This window comes from Aulostomus chinensis, chromosome 22 (assembly GCF_037954235.1).
Source record: "Aulostomus chinensis isolate RoL2024-O1b breed Wild chromosome 22, RoL_Achi_v1.0, whole genome shotgun sequence".
NCBI classification, from domain to species: domain Eukaryota; kingdom Metazoa; phylum Chordata; class Actinopteri; order Syngnathiformes; family Aulostomidae; genus Aulostomus; species Aulostomus chinensis.
Window position 1 is genome coordinate 1946380 of NC_141341.1, and position 22321 is coordinate 1968700.

Genomic DNA, 22321 nt, shown 5'->3' on the forward strand with positions numbered 1-22321 from the left:
ACTATCAGTAGTAGGAGAGAGAATTGCTCTCAAGTTCCCCAAAATACAGGGAAACCAAAACCACAAAAAAAAAAATCACTTCAGTTGTTGCAAATAACCAATCATCAGCTTCCATCCTGTCACATTTGACAGAGGAAGGAAAACCTTTGGGAAGCTAACGTCATCTTTCAGTGTTTGTTTCTAGTTCTAGTTCTAGTTCTAGTTCTAGTTCTGCGGTACCCCAGGTATTTCAGATCCAAAACTGCAGGGATAGGGCGGAAAGAAAATCAGGTTTTCTATAGTTCAGGGACATAAGGCACGATTATTTTCCTTCAAGAAAAACATGTATTTACTGCTGATGAACACTTTTGGATTAACTAGCAGGAAGATCAAATGGACTGCAGTCATCAGGATCGACCAGACGTCCCTGACTAACGAGGTGTTCAGGTTGGACATAGTTGAGTGCAGGTCACCCACTCAGCCTCACCATCCATGTCACATGTGTGACTAACATACAGCAGTTATGTGCGGTAAACAGATCAAATACATCCACCAGCAGTTCAAAACCAGTTTGTCTCATTTGTCTTGGGTTAAACACAAATGTGAAATTAAGACAATCTAATCACCTCATTTATGAGTGGAGCTGAAACCATTTCCTCTCTTCTACCAGTGTCATGTGGCTTGTGACATGCAAGAATGAGGACAAACTTAGATTTCTGATTTGGTTTATTCATTATTTCTTCATGTTTCTATTCAACTATTGTTTCTATTTGTAACATGCACAACATTAACAATAAAAGCCCTAATATCCAAATCTTATATGTTAAAATATCATCCCTAGATTTATCTATGCATGTATCTACCAATACCAATTCTGATCTAAGCTAACCTCCAGGAGCCACATTGTTACATCACACCGAAGCCAGGGCCTCAAAAGACACTGATGGGTCTGAACTACTGTGGATCAGACACAAATGCTGAATCTGAAGCCTGTCAAGATGTTTTCAGGCACCAATCTACAACCTTGTGAAACTAGCTGCCCCACAAGGTAGAAGCTAGTGGGGGATGAAGTTAGTGACCCAGTGGATTGATGGTAGGTAGACTGGTTCTGGTCCTCCACAGTCGTCTCCCTCAGCTTCTGTTTTCAAGTGTTGAGCTGAGCTGCCGGTTAGAGGCTCTACCTCTCTGTTCTCCTCAGTTGGACTTGGAAGCTGCAACATCCCAGCACACTCGTGGTTTTTGAGTTGATAGTGCCAAGAGAATCTATTGTTACAAACACTGCAGCCGTATCGTTTCTCTCCTGTGTGAACTCGAAAGTGTCTCTGCAGATTTGCCTTGAAACCATATCTTTTATTACATAGAGAACAGCTAAAGGGTTTCATTCTCTTCAGCTCTTCTTCATTTTGGCTCTGAAACTGCAAGGAGTCACCACACTTGTGCTTTTTTAGCTGTTTCTGCCAAGTGAATCTTTCACTGCAAAGACTGCAACTGAATCGCTTCTCGCCTGTATGGACTGCAATGTGTTGTCTTAGAGTTCCCTCCTGTGCAAATCCTTTCCCACAAAATGAACAATTAAATGGTTTTTCACCTGTGTGAACTAACATGTGTCTCTGCAGACTGTCTTTGCGGCAAAAAACTTTACCGCATGTCGGGCAGCTTAAGGGATGCTTTTCAGTGTTGTGTCCCTGCTTACCGACAGACACTTTGTTTGTCAGCATGTTTAAGTGGGACTGAGGCTCCCTGCTTTCTTTCCAACCATCAAACTTTACTCTAATGTCAGTGTTCATATTCCTAACCGGCTCTGATCCCCCGTCAATGTTACTTTTCACATCACCAATGCTGTGATGAGCTGTTTTTTCAGCTGTGTAGATTCTTTTGCGCAAATTCAGATTTGACTCAGAAGAAAGCGATTTTAAACTTGACCGAATGTTAGTGGGTCTGATCCAGTCTTCATCACTGACATCAGTCTCAGCAGAGTCTGATGTCTCATCATCAGCATCAGGCTGTAAAAGTGTGTCTGGGTCCAGGTTGCTGGCTGGTTCTGGTCCTCCACAGTGGTCTCCATCAGCTTCTGTCTTCATGTGTTGAGTGGAGCTGCTGCTTAGAGGCTCCACCTCTCTGCTCTCCTCAGCTGGACTCTGATGAAGCTGAGAGGACAGAGGGTTCTCTTCATCATCTTCACTCTTCACAAGAACAGGAAAGAATGGGAACTTGATAATATCAGCCTCCTCCAGCCCTTGAAGCTGCTCTCCCTCCTGACTGGTCCACAGTTCCTCGGGTTCCTCTTTAATGTGGAGAGGCTCTGGCTCCTCCTGCTCCACCCTGGAGCTCCACTCCTGCTGCTCAGGGGGAACTTCTTTTTCACTCTCCAGCAGCTGCTGCACATCTGCAGGAATCACTGAAAATAAAGTCAGGATGGAAAAATGTGAGTTGAAAAAAGAATTAATGCTGAAAATTGAGTCCCTCTACATCCTTTTTTGGCTGCTTCAAGCATTCATACTTTCACACTGCCATCAAAATACTAAACGTGAATCATCAGACAAACTTTAATGGGTTGGAATGCTGAAAAAATGCATCATCTGCACATACACACATTTTTTATTGTGCTTTGGCAGACAGAAGCTTCATGAATAAAGAGCCAATCACCAATCTGCAGCTATACAGGCCTATAAATTCAAACGGAGAAGAGCGCTCTGAGAGTCGCCAAGCATAAAGTTTTCCTGAAGAGGTGTTTGTTCACTGCTCTTCTTAAAAAGCTTCAACACCACTTGTGATGTCCCTGACACAAGCATGGGGAAGACTGTTTCATGCTGTTCCAGTTGAGTGAAGAAAGTTCCTATTAGTGCATTTGGTGTTCCCTCTGGGGAGTGACATAGCATAGCTTGGTAGTGACCTCAGTGTTTTGACCTGAGATATGAAGGTAACAATGTATTCTGGTCTGCTGGGCAGCTGAGGGTGTGAATTCTCAGTAGCAGCAACAGTTTTGCAAATACATGGCTTGTAAAAGGCACAGTCCTTTAGGGTAGGGTCCTTATCCACACCAATCGCATTCAGTGCCTTTTTATGAATGATAATAATCTGCCTAAGAGTTGCTTGAAAGAAATGCATCCAGGCCAGGTAGGTGTGCCATAGCACTCCTGACTTGAGTTGTTTCAATGCTGGCTCTGCGTCCAGGACCAGGCTTGTTGGCCAGATGGATTCTTCTTTGTTGACAGTATTGTCGTCTTACTTTTCTTGGGCTTTCTTCCACCTCTGACACATTGGCTGGTGTTATGGGGGAGAAAATGGTGGAATCAAATGCTTAAACATACATATTGTTTCCACATTGTTCCACAGTATCATCTATGAAGATGGAGAACAACAATGGGCCAAGAATATATTTGGAGGATCTGATATGTTGCTGGGGCATGGTTGCAGTATTATGGTTTGGTCTAAATCCTCATTGTTTGTCAGAGGTGAGGTCTTAGTGGAGGAGATAAACCTGGAGTTCTCAGAAGAGCAGATTCTATCACTTTGCTGAGGACAGAGAACCGAGATATGGGACAGTACTTTGTAAGATATGACTTTGAGTCCCTTGTATTGATTGGCAGGCTGGCAGCCTTCCACTGATCAGGGAACACACCGTGAGAAAGAAGCAGCTAGAAGAGATGGCTGAGAGGACTGGCCAGTTCTGCACTGCACTCATCAAGAACTCTTGCAGGAATTTCATCAGACCTTGACGCTTTTTCCCAATCCAGAGTGCCCAAAATGTTGTAGATAAATTTTGATGTAATTAAAGGTAATGCCAATAGATGGATCTGCATCAGGCAATCTACACACGAGGTCTAGCAGATTATGTCGGCCCTCTAACTTGCTGTGATGTGAGGAATGCCCTGGCGTCCGCCAGTCCCCTTCAACCAGAAAGTGAATTTACAAAACTCCATGTTTTTCAGCTGAGTGAGATGTTGGAAATGTGATTTTTTTTTTTTTTAATTCTACTTCAGTTTCAGTTTTCATGTTCTAGCATCATGAAAGCTTTGATGTGCAGCCAGGCTGCTCGAGGTCAATGTTCTATGACATCATTTCCGCTCTCTGCTGCTCTTTCCAACGAACCAAGCTTTCTGGTGATAGTCTTGTTTGGTAAAAATATCTCAATAGCATTTTTCCAGATGATGGTTATATTATTGCAGCTTTGCTCAGGGTTAGTCAAGGCTAGGTGACTTCTCACTTCCCAGATTACAATTTGTCAAATCTCCTCACTTTCTGTTTGCATGGCTTATATTCAACACTGGTACTTCTAACTGTACAAGGTCTGAGTAACGATCAGAGATGCTGATATTTGTCAGAGTCTTTGTGGTTGCTGGGGATCCAACATCTCAAATGTTGTCACCTCTGTTGGATTCAGCAACAAACAAAGTCCTAGACTGTTGGCAATTTGCAGGGAATGTCGTGTAAGAGCATCTGTGTTGCTCCTCAGCCACTCTTCATGGGCTACATTAAAAACACCAATGAGCATTTCAGACTGGCTCCAAACTCAAACGTCACAAAAACCATGTTAATGCTGAGATGGTCCAAGGGTTAGTTGGAGACACTTGACAGTGTACAGCTCCAAGTCTTCAGAGCAACAGCGACCCATAAAGGCTTGAAGTCTTCTTCTTTAGATGGACTGTGTTAGATGGAGACACCATCCTGAAAGGAGCCTGCTTTTCACCACCGTTGGTCCAGTGTGATCTCTCTGACAGCTGAGTAAGTAGCCATCGGATTGCTGTCTCCCCTGTTGAGGAGGGTCTCCAACTACAATGACAACTGATGGTTTGACTGGGTCTCCAGTACTGGAGTGTAGTCCCTTGATATGCCAGAAAGTCTTGATTTTAATCATCAAACTCCAGAGCTTCTTTCATCGGTACCCAGAGAAAAATATCACAATTTAAATCAAAACACATGATGTTGTAAACATGTTTGTCACACACACTCCCGGTGTACTTGTTGAAGCAGCATTTATACTATGTCCTCAGCAGATTGTAGTGTCTACTTGTTTCTTAAAAGGGAGCATGTGAATATTCCAGACTACAAGCAAAATAAATATAAAGCTTTGATTCGATGGCCTCTTGAGTTCAGGCACCAGCAGGTGGGAAGGATCTAAAAATGCCATTAGTCGACCCAATTAAACACAAGTGTGTCACACAACTGGTACATTTTGCTCAGATCCAGATGTGACAGTGCCACGTCAGTCAAGTTAATTAACTAGCAGCAGGTTAAGAATAAAAATGAATAAATACCCCAGACAAAAAGAAAGACTTCATCTAAAACATAAAAGCCTTAACGTCTGAACAAAATAAGACCAACACCAATCATTGGGAGCGATAAACATTTAAAAACTACAGCTCCCATAAGGCTCTGCTGACGGTGCTTGACGTGAAAATCATGGGAGTTCTGCTTATTAGCCGCTAACGGAGACACGGTTATCCGAGGACTTCGGGTCCTGATGTCAGGCTACTTTACGGTCCTGCGCTGGGATTCACCGACCTTCGCTCGAGGAGTGGGACATTCTTGGACCTGAGAGAAAGCTGGATGCTAGCTACCCCTGCTAGCTAGCATTAGCATGTTCTCCCCGGTCCGGTGTGCGGGACCGACCTGCTCTGTGCAGCCTGACTTCGGGCTTCAGCACGGCATCCAGCAGCCTCCTCTGGCGGCAGATCTCCCGCTCTGACCGCTCAACTCTGTCTTCGTACTCCGCCACGGTTTCCTCCAGCAGGGCGACGATCTGCTCCGCAGCCGCCGTTAGCCGCTCGGTGAGCAGCGCTCTCAGCACCGGGACTTCAGCCGCTTCTTCTCCTTTTTCCAGCTGCAGCAGGAAGTCTTCGGCGGCGGCGACGATCCGCTCATGGACCGACACCCGCAGCAGCTGCATGGCGCACATTTTGATACTTTTCTGGTCTTGTCAGCCTTCCAGCGAACAAAGAGCCAGCGGGGAGGTGAACACACACACACTGAGGTCAGCGGCGACCACAGGAAGCGGAGGAAGAGCAGCGACCCCTGCTGGACAGAGACAATACTGCATGCACATCAGTACATGACCTGACGCCTCAGACACTTTGTCCACGCTCCTGAATTCATCTTGTGTTTTTGACTGCTGTCCAAATCTCGTTCTGGTTTTAAGCTCATAGGTCGCAGAGGTGTGGGCTCCGGTCCTTCCTCCCTGGGAGGCCGGATGACGCTGTTCTGATGGAAGTTATTCAGGGTAGGACTTCACATAGTCAGGTGACTCCTTGTTCTGATCACGGGCAGGAAACCAAAAGATGTTTGTTCACGTTATTTAATTTTCTCCATAATTCAGTAGCTGGAAGCCGTGAATCCATGACTACAAGTCAGTGGAGCAGTCGCTCAAGGATGCTGTCAAATGCCTCACGACGGCTGTGTCCAGTTCAACAGGAACCCATCGCACTTTGAAAACAAAGCTTTTTAATCTCAAGGTAACTTGACATATCTGACACAGCAACATACTCTTTAATGTTAAAGGGAGGAAAAAAAACAGGAAATTAAATAATTATTGTTTGAACGGCTGCCATCTGTAAGACCCAGGGAAGGAGAGCCACCTTTGCTCCCAGCGCTCTTCTCCTCCAAACACTGCAGTAACTTTGAAGATTGAAGCTTCGTGCAACCCTGCTGCTCATTCTTGGTTTGTTTGCTTTGTAAATTGCTTTTCTAATTGCCCCTCTGGGATAAATCCAGTTTTTCTGATTCTGGTGATGCAGCTCTCACAGGAACAGATCTTCAAGATCAACTTGATCACTGCTTTTTGGAACCATTTTTCTTGACATATTTCCACTTGCGTTGTTGTGAGATCACCAAATGTTCCTTCTTTGTTTTGAACAAAGCTTTTACTCACTTGAGAACGTGGTTGCTTTTTTCCCCCCCCTTTTACATTTAAGAAACATTTGTAATGTGGATGCATGACATCATTGAGTTCCAAGGGAGCCGAAGTACAGACAAGTACTCTTGCTGCAAATAAAAGTTCCTCTTGTTTCATTGCTCCAAGCTACAACCGCTGAAGCCTTCCTGAAGAGTCCGTCTCTGTTCTGAGGCTCAACTTTTCACTCATTTTTAAAAATTTACTGTGAATCTAAGGACCCTACAAAGATCAAATGAACAAAAATTCTTTTACAAAATATTAGACATGACAATGAGAATAGTGACGACTCCTTCAACAGTCTGGGGCCATCACTAAGAGGATGGGTTCATGATTCACTGCTACTTTTGCTACCAGCACACTTGTGTCTTTTCAACTGAGACTGCAGAGTAAAAGGTTTTTCACAAACACTGCAGCTGAACATGTTTTCTCTGGAGTGAGTCTTCATGTGCGACGTTAGGTGTCCCCTTTGTGAGAATCTTTTACCACAAATTGAGCAAGAAAAGGGTTTCTCTCCTGTGTGAACTCTTAAGTGTTCAATTAAATGTGAGCGTATCCTGAACCTTTTCTTGCAGACTGAGCAACTGAACAGTTTCTCTCCTGTGTGGATTTTCCTGTGATAATACAAACCTGACTTTGAGAAAAAGATTTTCCCACATTCACAGCAGGTCACCGATTTGTCGCCAGTGTGATATCCCTGGTCCCCAAATTGGACTGCTGGTCTCACACAGTTTAACTTTGAGTGAGTCTTACTGGGTTTTATTCTCCAATTGTGAATCTCAGGAGAGTCTGATGTCTCACCCTCAGTATCAGGCTGTAAAAGTGTGTCTGGGTCCAGGTTGCTGGCTGGTTCTGGTCCTCCACAGTGGTCTCCATCAGCCCCTGTCTTCAGGTGGTGGGTGGAGCTGCTGCTTAGAGGCTCCACCTCTCTGCTCTCCTCAGCTGGACTCTGATGAAGCTGAGAGGACTGAGGTTTCTCTTCATCATCTTCATTCTTCACAGGGACAGGAGGGAATGGCAACTTGCTGATATCAGCCTCCTCCAGCCCTTGAAGCTGCTCTCCCTCCTGACTGGTCCAGAGTTCCTCCTGCTCCTCTTTAATGAGGGGGGGCTCTGGCTGCTCCTGCTCCACCCTGGAGCTCCACTCCAGCTGCTCAGGGGGAACCTCTTCTTGACTCCCCAGCAGCTGCTGCACATCTGCAGGAATCACTGGAACACAAAGAAACACAGGGGGGAAACCCCTCCTCATCATCATGGTGGATGTTTCTGCTGCGTTGCCTAGTAACAAGGTTCCCGGCTAGCTTGAGGTTACATCCTGAAGAAACCTGCTGCCGCGTGACGGAAGACAACAGAAGAAGTGCACCGACCTGCTCTGTGTAACCGGACTTGAGGCTTCAAAACAGCGTCCAGCAGGTGTCGCTGTCGCTCGTTCTCCTCTCTGGAGCGAGAAAGTCGCTCCTCGTACTCCGCGATCGTTCTTTCAAACAGCCCGAATATCTCTTCAGCAGCCGCGGTCAGGCGCTGCTTCACCAGCGCTCGCAGCATCTGGGCCGGACACATTCTCCCTCTCTGGCACCGACCGGAGCCTCCAGCTAGCAGGCTAAGCTAACTCCTGAGGCTGCAAGCTGGGGGTCAGAGGTCAACGACACAAAGAGAACTTGATCCGGACAAGAAGATCGGATCTTTTCTTTCTATGTGATGTCAGAAATAGTTTTTCCAGAACGAACGAGGCGCTGCTGCCTTCGTTTTACGTGATCCTCCCTCGTTTCTTGCAAAAGGTTTTATTTATGGTTAGTAAATCACCTCAGAGGCGCATTGGCGCCCCCAGCTGGAGTGGAGTGTAGAGCAGGAGGGAAGATAAAGAGTGAGTGTGTGTGTGTGTGTGTGTGTGTGTGTGTGTGTGTGTGTGTGTGTGTGTGTGTGTGTGTGTGTGTGTGTGTGTGTGTGTGTGTGTGTGTGTATGGGGGGGGTGGATATCCTTTTTTCATGGGGAAAAATAAAACATCTTGCTTCCTTTTTTGTCGTACCGTGATGCCACATCGTGATCTGACGTGAGTTCGAGTCCGTCTTTTTCTTCTTGTGGACAAACGTTCACACATAATCATGAAAATGAGATGTTTTCCCTTTAGTTGCATTCAGTACAAACAAGTTCTCCCTGAAACTGGACTGTTGGCTCGTTTATTCTTCTAAAAACACAAGCATCCCTTCAAATTATTCTCATTTAGTTCCCTTTTTGAAACAAGGCTCTTGTTCTGCCTTTTTTCTTAAAGTAAACGGAATCGAGTCCACATTGAACGGTAACACCAAAGACGGAAGTGTAGTTGATGACACACAAATGAAAACAAAACTTGAACACTGGGGAGGTGCGTCCTCAGACCCGCAGCAGCACTCAGTTACATCACAACCTTTCATTTATTCTTATTGATCTTGAGGTTGTTGTCATGGTGGATGTTTCTGCTACGTTGCCTAGTAACAAGGTTACCAGCGAGCTTGAGGAACAGATTTTTCATGCTGACAAAGTTGCTGGGAAATTCTTACTTTTCAGGTTTTTGATGTTATAAACAATGAACATTGTTCTTTACTTGCAGCTTTTAGCCCATGAAGGATGTTTATAATTTTAAATACAGAAATAAAAGCATTATTCATGCTCAGTTCATTGAATACCTAATTGTCATTCAATGCTTGTCACCTTACATAACTAACAATTATTACACATTTTACATATAAATGTTATATTTATTTTTCTTATTCACTTGTATACCCACTTGTATGCATTCCTCGACGCGTTTGTGAATCTCCACCAAGAATGTTTGTTTATCACCTGGTTTTCAGGCTGATTTTAACCAAACTAGATGGAGGCGTGGCGCCTGAGCCAAGACAGAACATCGTAAATTTTCAGGATGATGAGTCACAGCGCCACCAGGGGACAACAGGAAACAACATATTTGTCAACTTGGATCCTCTTCCTCCGGACTGCTCTTCTCTAATCTGAATAGGCCACCACCTAAACTGAGCCTTTCTTCTCTGACCCATTGGTGAATAAAGTTTACACATCCAAGTTCCTTAAAGAATTTTATCAGCAATGAAAGAGGAGGCTGCAGGACGAACAGCCACAAACACCAAACACAGAAGTTCACTCAACAGAGAAAACGCACACTTTTACAAATGAACTCAAAACTTCCCCACTCTTACCAGGCTCCATTCTTCTCAGACGTTCAAATACTCGACTGTGGCAACAAGAAAAAACACATTTTTGATCGTAGATAGACTGAAATGTAAAACCCTCAAATAAATAACCCAACAAGTTAGATATGATAAGTGCTGACATCAGCACGTACCTGCCGCGCCACCTTGGCTCTCAGGGATCTGCAGTGTTTCCTGACAGGCTCTCAACGTGTGTGTTGCTGAAGTGACGGCTGCTGGCGGCACCTGTTAGTCGCTGAACTGGGATGCAATCCAGACTCACGAGATGACGGACTTCCATGTGGCGGAGGGGAGCTTGGTCTGGGGGGGGGTTTCCGAGGCTCCTGATGGTCAGACAGCTCTGCTCGTTGTAGCTAGCGATTCATTAAACATTCTGCTGACACCATGAAACGTATCGCAATGTCAGTGCAAAACAATTACAATTAGATATGTCTTTGTAATCTCGCAGTGCTAGTTGCTAGCAGAGCACTAGTTTGGGGTTTTATTTTACAGTCAAAATGACTGTGACTGGACTTCTGAATTGCTTCACTCCAGATGTGGCCGGAGGATGTGAGGGTGTCTGACGATTCCACACAGTTGTGTTTAAGACATGTGACTTCTTCTTGGATTCTTTGCCGTAAACCCTGCATTTGTACACGTTTTAACCTGTGTGAATCTTCATGTGCTGTGTGAGATGAAAAGGTTGTGGAAAACCTTTGGAACAAATTGAGCAGACAAACAGTTTCTCCCTCGTGTGAACCCTCATGTGTCTTGTCACATTTCCACTACACCTGAAGCTTTTTTTACAAATGGTGCAACTGTAAGGTTGTAATCCCGTGTGAATTCGAAAGTGTGTGACTAAAACCGAGCGGTACCTGAACATTTTACCGCAAACTGTGCAACAAAATGGTTTCTCCCCTGTGTGAACTCTCATGTGTTTCTTCAGGACCGAGTTCCGGGTGAATCTTTGACCACAAACTGTGCAGACAAATGGTTTTTCTCCAGTGTGTCTTTTCATGTGCTCAACCAATGACTTCCGATAAGTGAAACTGCTGTCACAAACTGAGCAGGAAAAAGGTTTTTCTCCTGTGTGAGTCATCATGTGTGTTTTCATGTGTCCCTTTCGTGTGAATCTTTTTCCACAAGCTGAGCATTCATAGGGTTTCACTCCAGGGTCTGTTGTCATGGGATTTTTAGTTGCTGGTAAACAACCTGTGCCAGAGGAATTTTCTTGTGTGTGGATTTTCTTATCAGAGTTGGAGCAAAATATTTCCCCACATCCAGAGAAAGTAGCTGAGTTTTTACCAGAAATATATTTGTCATCATTAACAAGCATTTCCCAGTTTCTCACAGACTCAAAGTCTGACTGAGTCCTACAGTCGTCATCACTGATGCTTGTCTCACCCCCAGTATCAGGGTGTAAAAGTGTGTCTGGGTCCAGGTTGCTGGCTGGTTCTGGTCCTCCACAGTGGTCTCCATCAGCTTCTGTCTTCAGGTGGTGGGTGGAGCTGCTGCTTAGAGGCTCCACCTCTCTGCTCTCCTCAGCTGGACTCTGATGAAGCTGAGAGGACTGAGGTTTCTCTTCATCATCTTCACTCTTCACAGGGACAGGAGGGAATGGCAACTTGCTGATATCAGCCTCCTCCAGCCCTTGAAGCTGCTCTCCCTCCTGACTGGTCCAGAGTTCCTCCTGCTCCTCTTTGATGTGGGGGGGCACTGGCAGCTCCTGCTCCACCCTGGAGCTCCACTCCTGCTGCTCAGGGGGAACCTCTTCTTGACTCCCCAGCAGCTGCTGCACATCTGCAGGAATCACTGGAACACAGAGAAACACAGGGGGGAAACCCCTCCTCATCATCATGGTGGATGTTTCTGCTGCGTTGCCTAGTAACAAGGTTCCCGGCTAGCTTGAGGTTACATCCTGAAGAAACCTGCTGCCGCGTGACGGAAGACAACAGAAGAAGTCCACCGACCTGCTCTGTGTAACCGGACTTGAGGCTTCAAAACAGCGTCCAGCAGGTGTCGCTGTCGCTCGTTCTCCTCTCTGGAGCGAGAAAGTCGCTCCTCGTACTCCGCGATCGTTCTTTCAAACAGCCCGAATATCTCTTCAGCAGCCGCGGTCAGGCGCTGCTTCACCAGCGCTCGCAGCATCTGGGCCGGACACATTCTCCCTCTCTGGCACCGACCGGAGCCTCCAGCTAGCAGGCTAAGCTAACTCCTGAGGCTGCAAGCTGGGGGTCAGAGGTCAACGACACAAAGAGAACTTGATCCGGACAAGAAGATCGGATCTTTTCTTTCTATGTGATGTCAGAAATAGTTTTTCCAGAACGAACGAGGCGCTGCTGCCTTCGTTTTACGTGATCCTCCCTCGTTTCTTGCAAAAGGTTTTATTTATGGTTAGTAAATCACCTCAGAGGCGCATTGGCGCCCCCAGCTGGAGTGGAGTGTAGAGCAGGAGGGAAGATAAAGAGTGTGAGTGTGAGTGAGTGTGTGTGTGTGTGTGGGGGGGGGGGGTGGATATCCTTTTTTCATGGGGAAAAATAGAACATCTTGCTTCCTTTTTTGTCGTACCGTGATGCCACATCGTGATCAGACGTGAGTTCGAGTCCGTCTTTTTCTTCTTGTGGACAAACGTTCACACATAATCATGAAAATGAGATGTTTTCCCTTTAGTTGCATTCAGTACAAACAAGTTCTCCCTGAAACTGGACTGTTGGCTCGTTTATTCTTCTAAAAACACAAGCATCCCTTCAAATTATTCTCATTTAGTTCCCTTTTTGAAACAAGGCTCTTGTTCTGCCTTTTTTCTTAAAGTAAACGGAACCGAGTCCACATTGAACGGTAACACCAAAGACGGAAGTGTAGTTGATGACACACAAATGAAAACAAAACTTGAACACTGGGGAGGTGCGTCCTCAGACCCGCAGCAGCACTCAGTTACATCACAACCTTTCATTTATTCTTATTGATCGTGAGGTTCATTTGACAGGTTTGATATTGAAAATGAGGGTTGTGCTGACAGAGGAACGAACTCCGGGGCCACAAAAGTATTAAAACCAATCTTTCCATGCAGAAGGAAGCTGACGCGGTAAACAAGAGGCAAGAAACCAATCGGATGAGAAATAATCGTTTTCGGGTTTTGTATGGCAGATTTATGACTCAAGATTACGATGAAAAGCGTCTCAGTGACGCAGCGTACTGTTTGACGTAGCACCTGAGCATAGGCTACGTCGGCCTCTCTACGTAACGACGCTGTGCTGGCATCCCGGAAGTTAGCGCATTGTTTACATACCGCTCTTTGTTCGGCGGAGATTCCACACAAATGTCCAAAAAACGGTGCAAAGGCAGCGACAGCCGGAGCCTTCGGGCGGTGGTCGAGCAGCAGCTGGCGGCGGCCGCGGAGCAGATCCTCCGGCTGCTGGAGGAGCGCGGACAGGCCGGCGCGGAGAAGCTGAAGGAGCTGGTGGCGGAGCGGATCACCGCGGCGGTGGAGGTCATCCTCACTGTGTTCAAAGCCACCAGCGCGGCCCGGAGAGGCCCGGAGGAGCCCGGTCAGACTGAGGGAACCGACAGCGGAGGTGAGTGTCCGGATGCAGATCTGATCATCAAACAGGGACATCAGCAAAGTCGGTCCCGCATCAGAGCTTCCTGGAGCTTCCTGGAGCTTCATGAGCACCGCCGCTGTGAGAGCCGGAGATTTCTACTGCAGAACACGTGAGGAGAGCAGCGCACGAGGAGCCTCCACCTGTGCTCCTCTCCTGCCAATCAAAGCTGCATTCAGCAGCAGCGACAACAGTGATGCAAGCTGATACGTCACCGGCCAACTGTTAGTGGAGTGATAATTTGTGGATCACTTCAAGCCACACCTGTTCTCACCTGTTCTCCTCCTCCTGTTCTGAGAGAACCGACCACCGTGAGTGGCATGGCTGAAGTGCTTCAGATACGTGTTCACCAAAACTAATGAACACCTTGCTGCACAACATCCAAGAACCCGGAAATGTTGTGATTGGACCAGGACCTTGCCAGCTGTTCCCGTTCCCTCCAGCTGTACAAGACCATGTTCTCCACCTCCACAGCACGCTCTTCATCACTGCAGTGGCTTCTTTTCTTGTGAATCAAAGTTTATTGAAGTGTTGATCAAACGCCTGGAGTCAGACAACATGAACATCAGATGAGGAGGCCGATGATCTGCATCTGCCCACCACAATGAACCCAACATTTCTACTTTACGGGCGTTGTTGTTGAACTCTGCTACTTTGGTCAAACCAGTGAAATAACGTGATGTAACATTTCCTTCCTGTGTTCCTCTGTGTTCCAGTGATTCCTGCAGATGTGCAGCAGCTGCTGGGGAGTCAAGAAGAGGTTCCCCCTGAGCAGCAGGAGTGGAGCTCCAGGGTGGAGCAGGAGCTGCCAGAGCCCCCCCACATCAAAGAGGAGCAGGAGGAACTCTGGACCAGTCAGGAGGGAGAGCAGCTTCAAGGGCTGGAGGAGGCTGATATCAGCAAGTTGCCATTCCCTCCTGTCCCTGTGAAGAGTGAAGATGATGAAGAGAAACCTCAGTCCTCTCAGCTTCATCAGAGTCCAGCTGAGGAGAGCAGAGAGGTGGAGCCTCTAAGCAGCAGCTCCACCCACCACCTGAAGACAGAAGCTGATGGAGACCACTGTGGAGGACCAGAACCAGCCAGCAACCTGGACCCAGACAGACACTTACAGCCTGTGAGTGAGGACAATTCTTTAGACTCTACTGAAACCGATGACAGTGATTGTGATTGGACAGAAACAAGTGAAGCTCTGTCAGGTTTAGAGGGTCCAAAAAATAGTGACACTCTTGAGAGTGATGTGGGATCTACGACAAAGGAGCGACCCTTTCCATGCTCTTATTGTGGTAAGAGATTCAGCTTAAAAGGAAATTTGAATAGACACATAAGAGACCACACTGGTGAGAGACCATTCCCCTGCTCTGATTGTGATAAATCATTTAAAGACAGTGGATCATTAACAGCACACATGAGATGTCACACTGGTGAACAACCATACAGCTGCTCATTCTGTGGGAAGAAATTTAGTGGAAGAGGAAATATGACAAGACACATGAGGATCCACACGGGAGAAAAGCCATACACCTGCTCAGTGTGTAGCAAAAGCTTTCATGTCAAAGAACACTTGAACAGACACATGAAGTATCACACAGGAGAAAAACCTTTCAGTTGTTCTGTTTGTGGTAAAGGCTGTGCTCAGAAAACAGACCTGAAGAAACACATGAGAGTTCACACTGGAGAGAAACCCTACAGTTGTCCATTCTGTGAAAAATGTTGTGCTGAAAAGGGAGACTTGACCAAGCACATGAGAGTCCACACAGGAGAGAAACCTTTCAGTTGCAATATTTGCGGTAAAAGTTGTGCTCAAAAGGGGAGTCTGAAGATTCACATGAGAATTCACACAGGAGAGAAACCCTTCACCTGCACAGTCTGTGGAAAGTGTTTTACTGTAACGGGACATCTGAAGAGACACATGAAGCTGCACACAGGAGGTAGTCAGGACGACGAGTCTGCAGAGACAAATTCATCCGAAGGGAATCATCGAGTTGACGCTGTTGATGTTCGGAACCCTCTGTGATGGTTGGTCGCGTCTGAGCCGTTTCTAACGCATCTCAAACCCCTTCATCTGTGGGATTGTTCTCAATGAACTGTATTGGGGATTTATTTGATCAAAAATGCATTGATTGATTATGTAAATGATCAGGCACTGGTGTGCGTCCCCTCTGCTCTCCAACCACACGGAGCCAACAACTGTGCTCTCATCATGTGTCCGGTAATATGAAGCGCGCTTCCTCAGACTGATCTGACGGTATTTTCTGAGTTGGTGTTTCACTTGATGAGTCCACAGTGTCAGAGAAGCCAACTGGATGCTTGTGTTGCATGTTGTTCCACAGTCGTTAGCCACCGTTTCATCCCTAAGTCAAAGCAGAGCTTCTTTTTACTGCTCTAATGTCACTACCTGGGGTTCCAGTGTCTGTGTAGAAGCCCACGCGTGTCCAGACTCAGATACCATGAGATGGGGCCTTCCAGATGTCTCAAGGAGCAGAAAGCAGCTAATTCATCTTTTCATGTGTGGAACATCATCAAACCTCGTATGTTTAGCAAAACACAAACCACGATGACATCCATGGATGTGTAGCTCTTCAGTTCCGGTCAGACAGACAACACCAGTGTTGAAAAATCCCGATGGGAATCAATGCAAGTGAGGTGGACTTCAGTTTTTTTGTGGATTTGCTGCAGTACTGGTTTGTGCTTGTAGATGGCACTGTTTCCCTCATCCATTTTTTAAAATAGTTTGTGTATCAGATTTCACATTACAAACCTACAAAAGGGTCCAATCACATCCACTTGTCAGAGAAAGCAGTGGGAGCAGTGGGAGTGATGCCTGTAGCTGAGCACTTTAACCAGCCTGTGTTTTCACTTGTTTGAATCAGTGTCCCTATGTGAAAGTTAACAAGACAAAGACAACATCTCAAGAAAAATAAATTACCAGAAGGTGGTTGATTCAAACATTTGCTGTTTCATCGTACCTCAATCTGAGTTGTCAGGGAGGTTCGAATCGACTTCCCCCAGAATGAAACCTCAAGTGAAATATGAATATCCATCCATCAATCCATCGTCATCTTCCACTTATTCCTTACAAGTAAGGGTCGCGGGGGGTGGAGCCTATCCCAGCGTCTACGGGCGAGAGGCGGGGTTCACCCTGGACAGGTCGCCAGTCCATCGCAGGACCAACATAGAGAGACAAACAACCATTCACACTCACATTCATACCTACGGTCAATTTAGAGAATCAATCAGCCTCGTCCCCAAATTGATGTCTTTGGACTGTGGAGGAAGCTGTAGTACCAGAGAGAACCCAGCAGGAACAGGGAGAACATGGAGACTCACCCAGAAAGATCCCGTGCTGCAGCTGGGACTCGAACCTGGAACCTTCTTGCTGTGAGGCCACAGTGCTGACCACTGCTCCACCGTGCGGCCCAAAATATGAATATGTATATGAAATTGTAGAATTTGATATCTGAGAGGACAACAACAGACACGTCATTTCCTGTCCATCAGATTTGCCAGCCCCATTCATCAATGGTGTTTTGGAGGCTCTGAAGTTGCGTGAGGACAATCTCGTGCTTTGGTTTGTGGTCGTCCACCTCCAGCTCAGCAGCAGCTCCTGACAAAGCACCGGTAGCTGTGGTTCTCATCCAGGGTTAAACACCTGTCAATCAACTCACTGCCTCTTCAATCAGATTGAAAACACCGGAGGGCACGAGAGCACATCGTATTTCCCAGTGCCGCTGCACATTAATCAACATTTCAACTCCACTTCGGAGTTTGCCAAGTGGATCATTTGTTAATCATAATCACGTTTGATTTCACGTCATTTATCCGGATCAACAGCAGAGGTTCCTTCAGTGTGAGAACCAACAGCCTCCTGGTTTCCCTGCTGGCTGACAGAATCCCTGGCCAGCCAGTGAGTGTCGCTGTCACAGCTGATCAAAATTTAGGATAAAAAGTAGAAATAATTGAAAAAAATTTTGGTCACAGTGTAAATCTCTGTCCTGACAGGAAGTACAGGCATCACTGTACCATAACAATGTTTGTTTGGGTTTTTTTTTTGCTCCAAATATATAATAATAACATACGTCTAAATCATCCGTTCAAGAATTCCTTGCTTCGAAGCGAAGTAAAATCTGGTCAACTGGACGTAAGTTTATCTTGAAGACGTTTCACCTCTCATCCAAGAGGCTTCTTCAGTTCTAGTGAAGAGTGTGGAAACTCCAGCTTATAAACCTATGTGGGAGTGGTCAGTGCTATTGTGGTGGAAACGACCCTCCAGAGACTCACCTGGCCTCCCCAAACGACAGTCGTTGTGCGGTGTCAGGGAGTTTCAGGGGTGGTCGTTAGGGAGTTTGAGGAGAATCTATAACAAGCACCGCATCCCTGTGTATTTTAAACCAGACAACACTCTGAGACAAAGACTGGTTCACCCCAAAGATCCCACCCCTCACAGCCAGAAAAGCAATCTGGTATACGCTGTCAGATGCAGTGAGGCCTGCACGGATCTCTACATAGGGGAAACCAAACAGCCCCTCAACAAGCGCATGGCCCAACATAGAAGAGCCAACAATGGAGGACAGGACTCAGCGGTTTTCCTCCACCTCAAGGAGGAAAGCCACTCCTTCCAGGACGACCATGTCCAAATCCTCGACAGAGAGGACAGATGGTTTGAAAGAGGAGTTAAAGAAGCCATCCACGTCAGGATAGAGAAACCATCTTTGAACAGAGGAGGTGGACTGCGACATTTCCTTTCACCAATTTACAACCAAGTCCTTTCAAAACATCTCCAAAGAGTTCAGCTGAAAGACCCATGTGGAACGGCTGCTGCCAGCACAGCCCATTAGCATCTGAGTGGTCGGTGAAACTCCCTAACGACCACCCCTGAAACTCCCTGACACCTCACAACGACTGTCGTTTGGGGAGGCCAGGTGAGTCTCGGGAGGGTCGTTTCCACCACAATAGCACTGACCACTCCCACACAGGTTTATAAGCTGGAGTTTCCACACTCTTCACTAGAACTGAAGAAGCCTCTCGTATGAGAGGAGAAACGTCTTCAAGGTAAACTTACGTCCAGTTGACCAGATTTTACTTCGCTTCGATCTACGATGACCTGGATGAATGGGAACTTACACAGACAATTCCTTGCTTCTTTAGAAAACAAAGTCCATCCCAGTGTGGCGGCGCAGGAGGAACCCCTCCATCACCGATGCCTGAAACAGCGTCCAGTCATGAACCCCTGACTTCTCACCAGCTGCTGGCGGAAACAACGAGACGCTTCTGTGTCGTCTGGAATGTGACGATTGTCTGCCGTGTGCTGGTTTTTACTTTGATGTTATTTTATGGGGTTTGCCAGCCGTCAGTCGGGGCGGAGCACCCACCAGGGAGAAGACTTTGTGTCTGGGCTTAAGTCACATGATCACAGCTGACTGGAGGCGTCGTCCTTCGTCTCCTGGTCTGAGCCTCTTCAGGAAACTCTACAGCGATGAGGTTTCATCGTAATAAACTCAGCTGGTGGGAAACGGTTGAGACGCAGCGGTGAAAGAAGAAGATGAGACCAACATTTTAAACAGGTTACTGGAGTCGTACGCCTCTGGTGTGTGCCTGTCAGAGTGTCCTTGACCTTTGACCTCTGTAAACCAAAATGTTTTCAGGCCATCATCGAAATCCCAGAGGACAGTCGAGCCACAATTAAGAAATGCCCTCAAGACGGCTCAATGAGTTGATGAGCGGAGGAGTGGAAACCAGGAGAAGTTCAGAAATATCAAAAATACTTTTATGATCAATCATAGGTCGTTCTCCTCCGGCCCAAGAGGTCGCTGTTTGCTCCACTTCTTGTCGCCGCTGACGTCAGAGTGTGTGTGTGTGTGTGTGTGTGTGTGTGTGTGTGTGTGTGTGTGTGTGTGTGTGTGTGTGTGTGTGTGTGTGTTCGTGTTCGCCTCCCTGCTGGCTCCTTCAGTTCTCTGCAGGGCTGAAAGTGTAGAGGAGCGTCACCATGTGCGCCGTGCAGCTGCTGCGGGTGTCGGTCCATGAGCGGATCCTCGCCGCCGCCGAAGACTTCCTGCTGCAGCTGCAAAAAGGAGAAGAAGCGGCTGAAGTCCCGGTGCTGAGAGCGCTGCTCACCGAGCGGCTAACGGCGGCTGCGGAGCAGATCGTCGCCCTGCTGGAGGAAACCGTGGCGGAGTACGAAGACAGAGTTGAGCGGTCAGAGCGGGAGATCTTCCGCCAGAGGAGGCTGCTGGATGCCGTGCTGAAGCCCGAAGTCAGGCTGCACAGAGCAGGTCGGTCCCGCACACCGGACCGGGGAGAACATGCTAATGCTAGCTAGCATGGGCTAGCTGGGGTAGCTAGCATCCAGCGTATTATGTCGATGCAGAATCTCACACTTTCCACTCCGGACTGTTGGGAACCGTCTGTTTTGAAGGCACCTGTTAGCATTAGCATCACATCTCTTGCTAACTAAGTTTTGTGTTTGCACCCCGCTGACCTGACAGCTCTTCTTAACCTCTGTGCTCTACCGGCTGTCACAGAAGAGCAAACATTGGCCAGAAGTTTAAAAGTGAAGCCTCAGTTTAATCACACCCCGCCAGATCTTCTTCAAACTTGTTTTGCTAATTTCTCTTCGCTTTTTCCGCTTCACTGTTGAAACGTTGAACGTACAGAACAATATTTATTTGGCACTTGAAGGCATCATGTGTCTAATGGGTCCTGGAGTTTGTAGCTTCAAATCTTACATCATACTTGTTAATTGTGAACTGTGAGTCAAATTAATTGTGTTTCTTGATGTGTCAGACATTCAGCAGCTGCTGCTGAGTAAAGACTTGGTTCCCCCAGAGCAGCAGGACCCGCCGGCCAGCAGCTCCCACACTTCCAGTTGTTCCACACTTCAGACTGACGTCAGGGGTGATGGTTGTGAGGAGACCGGAGAAGGTTTGAAGTCTCTCAAGAGTGATCGAATTCGCAAAAGTGAAACTGACGAGCGACCGTTCAGCTGCTCTGAGTGCAGCAAAAGGTTTCGTCGCAAGCAAAATCTTCAGGAACACTTGAGAGTTCATACAGGAGAAAAACCTTTTGGCTGTTCAGTGTGTATGAAATATTTCTCCTGCAGTGGATCATTACGGAATCACTTGAGAATCCACACGGGGGAGAAACCTTTCATCTGCTCAGTTTGTGGTAACCGATTTACCGAAAGTGGACATTTGAAGACGCACATGAAAACGCACACAGGAGAGAAACCATTCAGTTGCCTTGTTTGCGATAAAAGTTTTCCTCTACGTCATCACCTGATTGAACACATGACTTGTCACTCAGGAGAGAAACCCTTTAGTTGCTCAGTTTGCAGTAAAAGTTTTCGTCAACGTCATCACTTAACGAGCCACATGACCTGTCATTCAGGAGATAAACCATTTAGTTGTCCAGTTTGTGGTAAACGTTTTTCTCAGCGTCATCATGTAAAGACTCACATGAGGTGTCACTCGGGAGAAAAGCCATTCAGTTGCTCCGTTTGTGGTCGAAGTTTTTCCCAACGAGCAAGTCTAACTCAACACATGATCTGTCATTCAGGGGAGAAACCTTTCAGTTGCTCTTTCTGCAGTAAAAGATTTACACAGAAGGGAAATCTGATGTACCACATGTCCATCCACACTGGGGAGAAACGACTCAAATGCAGTGTTTGTAATGAAAGATTCACTCGACATATTCAACTCAAAAGGCACAAGTGTGTTGGTGAGACGTCGCAGCTGCGTCAGCTTGAGGAGAACCAGGAGGCGGAGCTTCGAACCAGCGTCTCAGCTGTTCATGGTCACGTGACATAAGAGCAGACAGTCAAGAATACATTCCTCATACAAACAAATGTTTTGAGGCAGATGAGAAAACAATGAAGCTTCCTACTAAAATCCATCTGTAATGTCCTGCTGCCATCAAAGACTCTGACCAGTTTTTGAGGACCAGTATTTAGTACTTGATTAATACTAAAAGAGTTAGACCCACGGTAGCCCCCCCCCCCCCCCATCTAATTTATTGTTAGTTGATAGTTCATTGCTGTGAACTTGACTTCTAAAACAACAGAATTTCATCAGGATTTACTCTCATTCTCTTGTATTTAAGTACTTCAGACAGTTTCAATAAATAACTTTGCAATACGTTTCAATGCATTTTTCTATGTTCTTTTCATGTAAGCGTTGTTTACTGAAGGGTTAACATTTCATTTCAGAGTAAACAAAAGGCAACAAGCAAAAACAAGCAAGATCCTGTGCTTCAGTTTGGTGGTGGTACTCACCTCCGTGACCACCAGCCAGCCAGCAAATGAAATCCCACTCAGTTGCCAGTGGTCAGTGGAAATAGTTCAATCATGTTTCATGGTGATTTATTGTCATCCTGGCACAACGGAAGTAATAAAAATCAACAAAACAACAAAAACAGCAATTGGCCAAATTCTTTTGTTGTGTTTCAATTTCACATCAGCACCAAAGCTGTCGGATTCATGTTTAACTGCCTATTTACTGTCTAATAAAGCAAATGTTCTTACCAGTTTTTCTTCAATGGGATCCAGCTTATTAACTTACTCAGAAATTAAGTGGTACTTTTACAACTTGGTTGTCATGGAAACACGTGCTCTAGGTGTCAGAAGGGATCAAAACTGAATAAAAATATTTTTGTAAAATGCGTCTGAGCTTGCCCTGCT

The 22321-nt window shown here is 46.4% G+C and overlaps 4 protein-coding genes across 8 annotated transcripts; 2 read left to right on the forward strand and 2 right to left on the reverse strand.

The window, feature by feature from the left end:
• Window positions 1–698: 698 nt before the first annotated feature.
• On the reverse strand, window positions 699–8935 carry LOC147240272 (uncharacterized). The gene is made up of 4 exons (XM_086194318.1): window positions 8236–8935; window positions 7200–8077; window positions 5593–5890; window positions 699–2377 (listed from the first exon to the last, which is right to left on the reverse strand). Exons 1-4 carry the CDS (start codon window positions 8426–8428, stop codon window positions 1035–1037), a joined length of 2712 nt encoding a protein of 903 aa, XP_086050444.1. The 5' UTR covers window positions 8429–8935; the 3' UTR covers window positions 699–1034.
• A 453-nt stretch (window positions 8936–9388) lies between these two features.
• Window positions 9389–12455, reverse strand: LOC147240273 (uncharacterized). 2 transcript variants are annotated; one of them, XR_015111218.1, is made up of 3 exons: window positions 12022–12455; window positions 10207–11863; window positions 9389–10095 (listed from the first exon to the last, which is right to left on the reverse strand). XR_015111218.1 is itself a non-coding variant. In XM_086193419.1 (2 exons), exons 1-2 carry the CDS (start codon window positions 12212–12214, stop codon window positions 10713–10715), a joined length of 1344 nt encoding a protein of 447 aa, XP_086049545.1. In that variant the 5' UTR covers window positions 12215–12455; the 3' UTR covers window positions 9389–10712. The 2 variants fall into 2 exon arrangements, 1 of the variants encoding a protein (XP_086049545.1); XM_086193419.1 differs by having other exon boundaries at window positions 9389–11863.
• Window positions 12456–12990: 535 nt separating this feature from the next.
• Window positions 12991–18898, forward strand: LOC147240274 (uncharacterized). 4 transcript variants are annotated; one of them, XR_015111216.1, is made up of 3 exons: window positions 12991–13626; window positions 14367–16288; window positions 18796–18882. XR_015111216.1 is itself a non-coding variant. In XM_086193391.1 (3 exons), the coding sequence occupies exons 1-3, from the start codon at window positions 13371–13373 to the stop codon at window positions 18879–18881; spliced, it is 909 nt and encodes a 302-aa protein (XP_086049517.1). In that variant the 5' UTR covers window positions 12991–13370; the 3' UTR covers window positions 18882–18898. The 4 variants fall into 4 exon arrangements, 3 of the variants coding, with proteins under 3 accessions (XP_086049517.1, XP_086049516.1, XP_086049515.1); XM_086193391.1 differs by having other exon boundaries at window positions 14367–14933; window positions 18796–18898; XM_086193390.1 differs by having other exon boundaries at window positions 14367–15666; window positions 18796–18880.
• A 735-nt stretch (window positions 18899–19633) lies between these two features.
• Window positions 19634–22261, forward strand: LOC147240275 (uncharacterized). Its single transcript, XM_086193422.1, has 2 exons — window positions 19634–19919; window positions 20431–22261. Exons 1-2 carry the CDS (start codon window positions 19634–19636, stop codon window positions 21450–21452), a joined length of 1308 nt encoding a protein of 435 aa, XP_086049548.1. The 3' UTR covers window positions 21453–22261.
• Window positions 22262–22321: the final 60 nt, after the last annotated feature.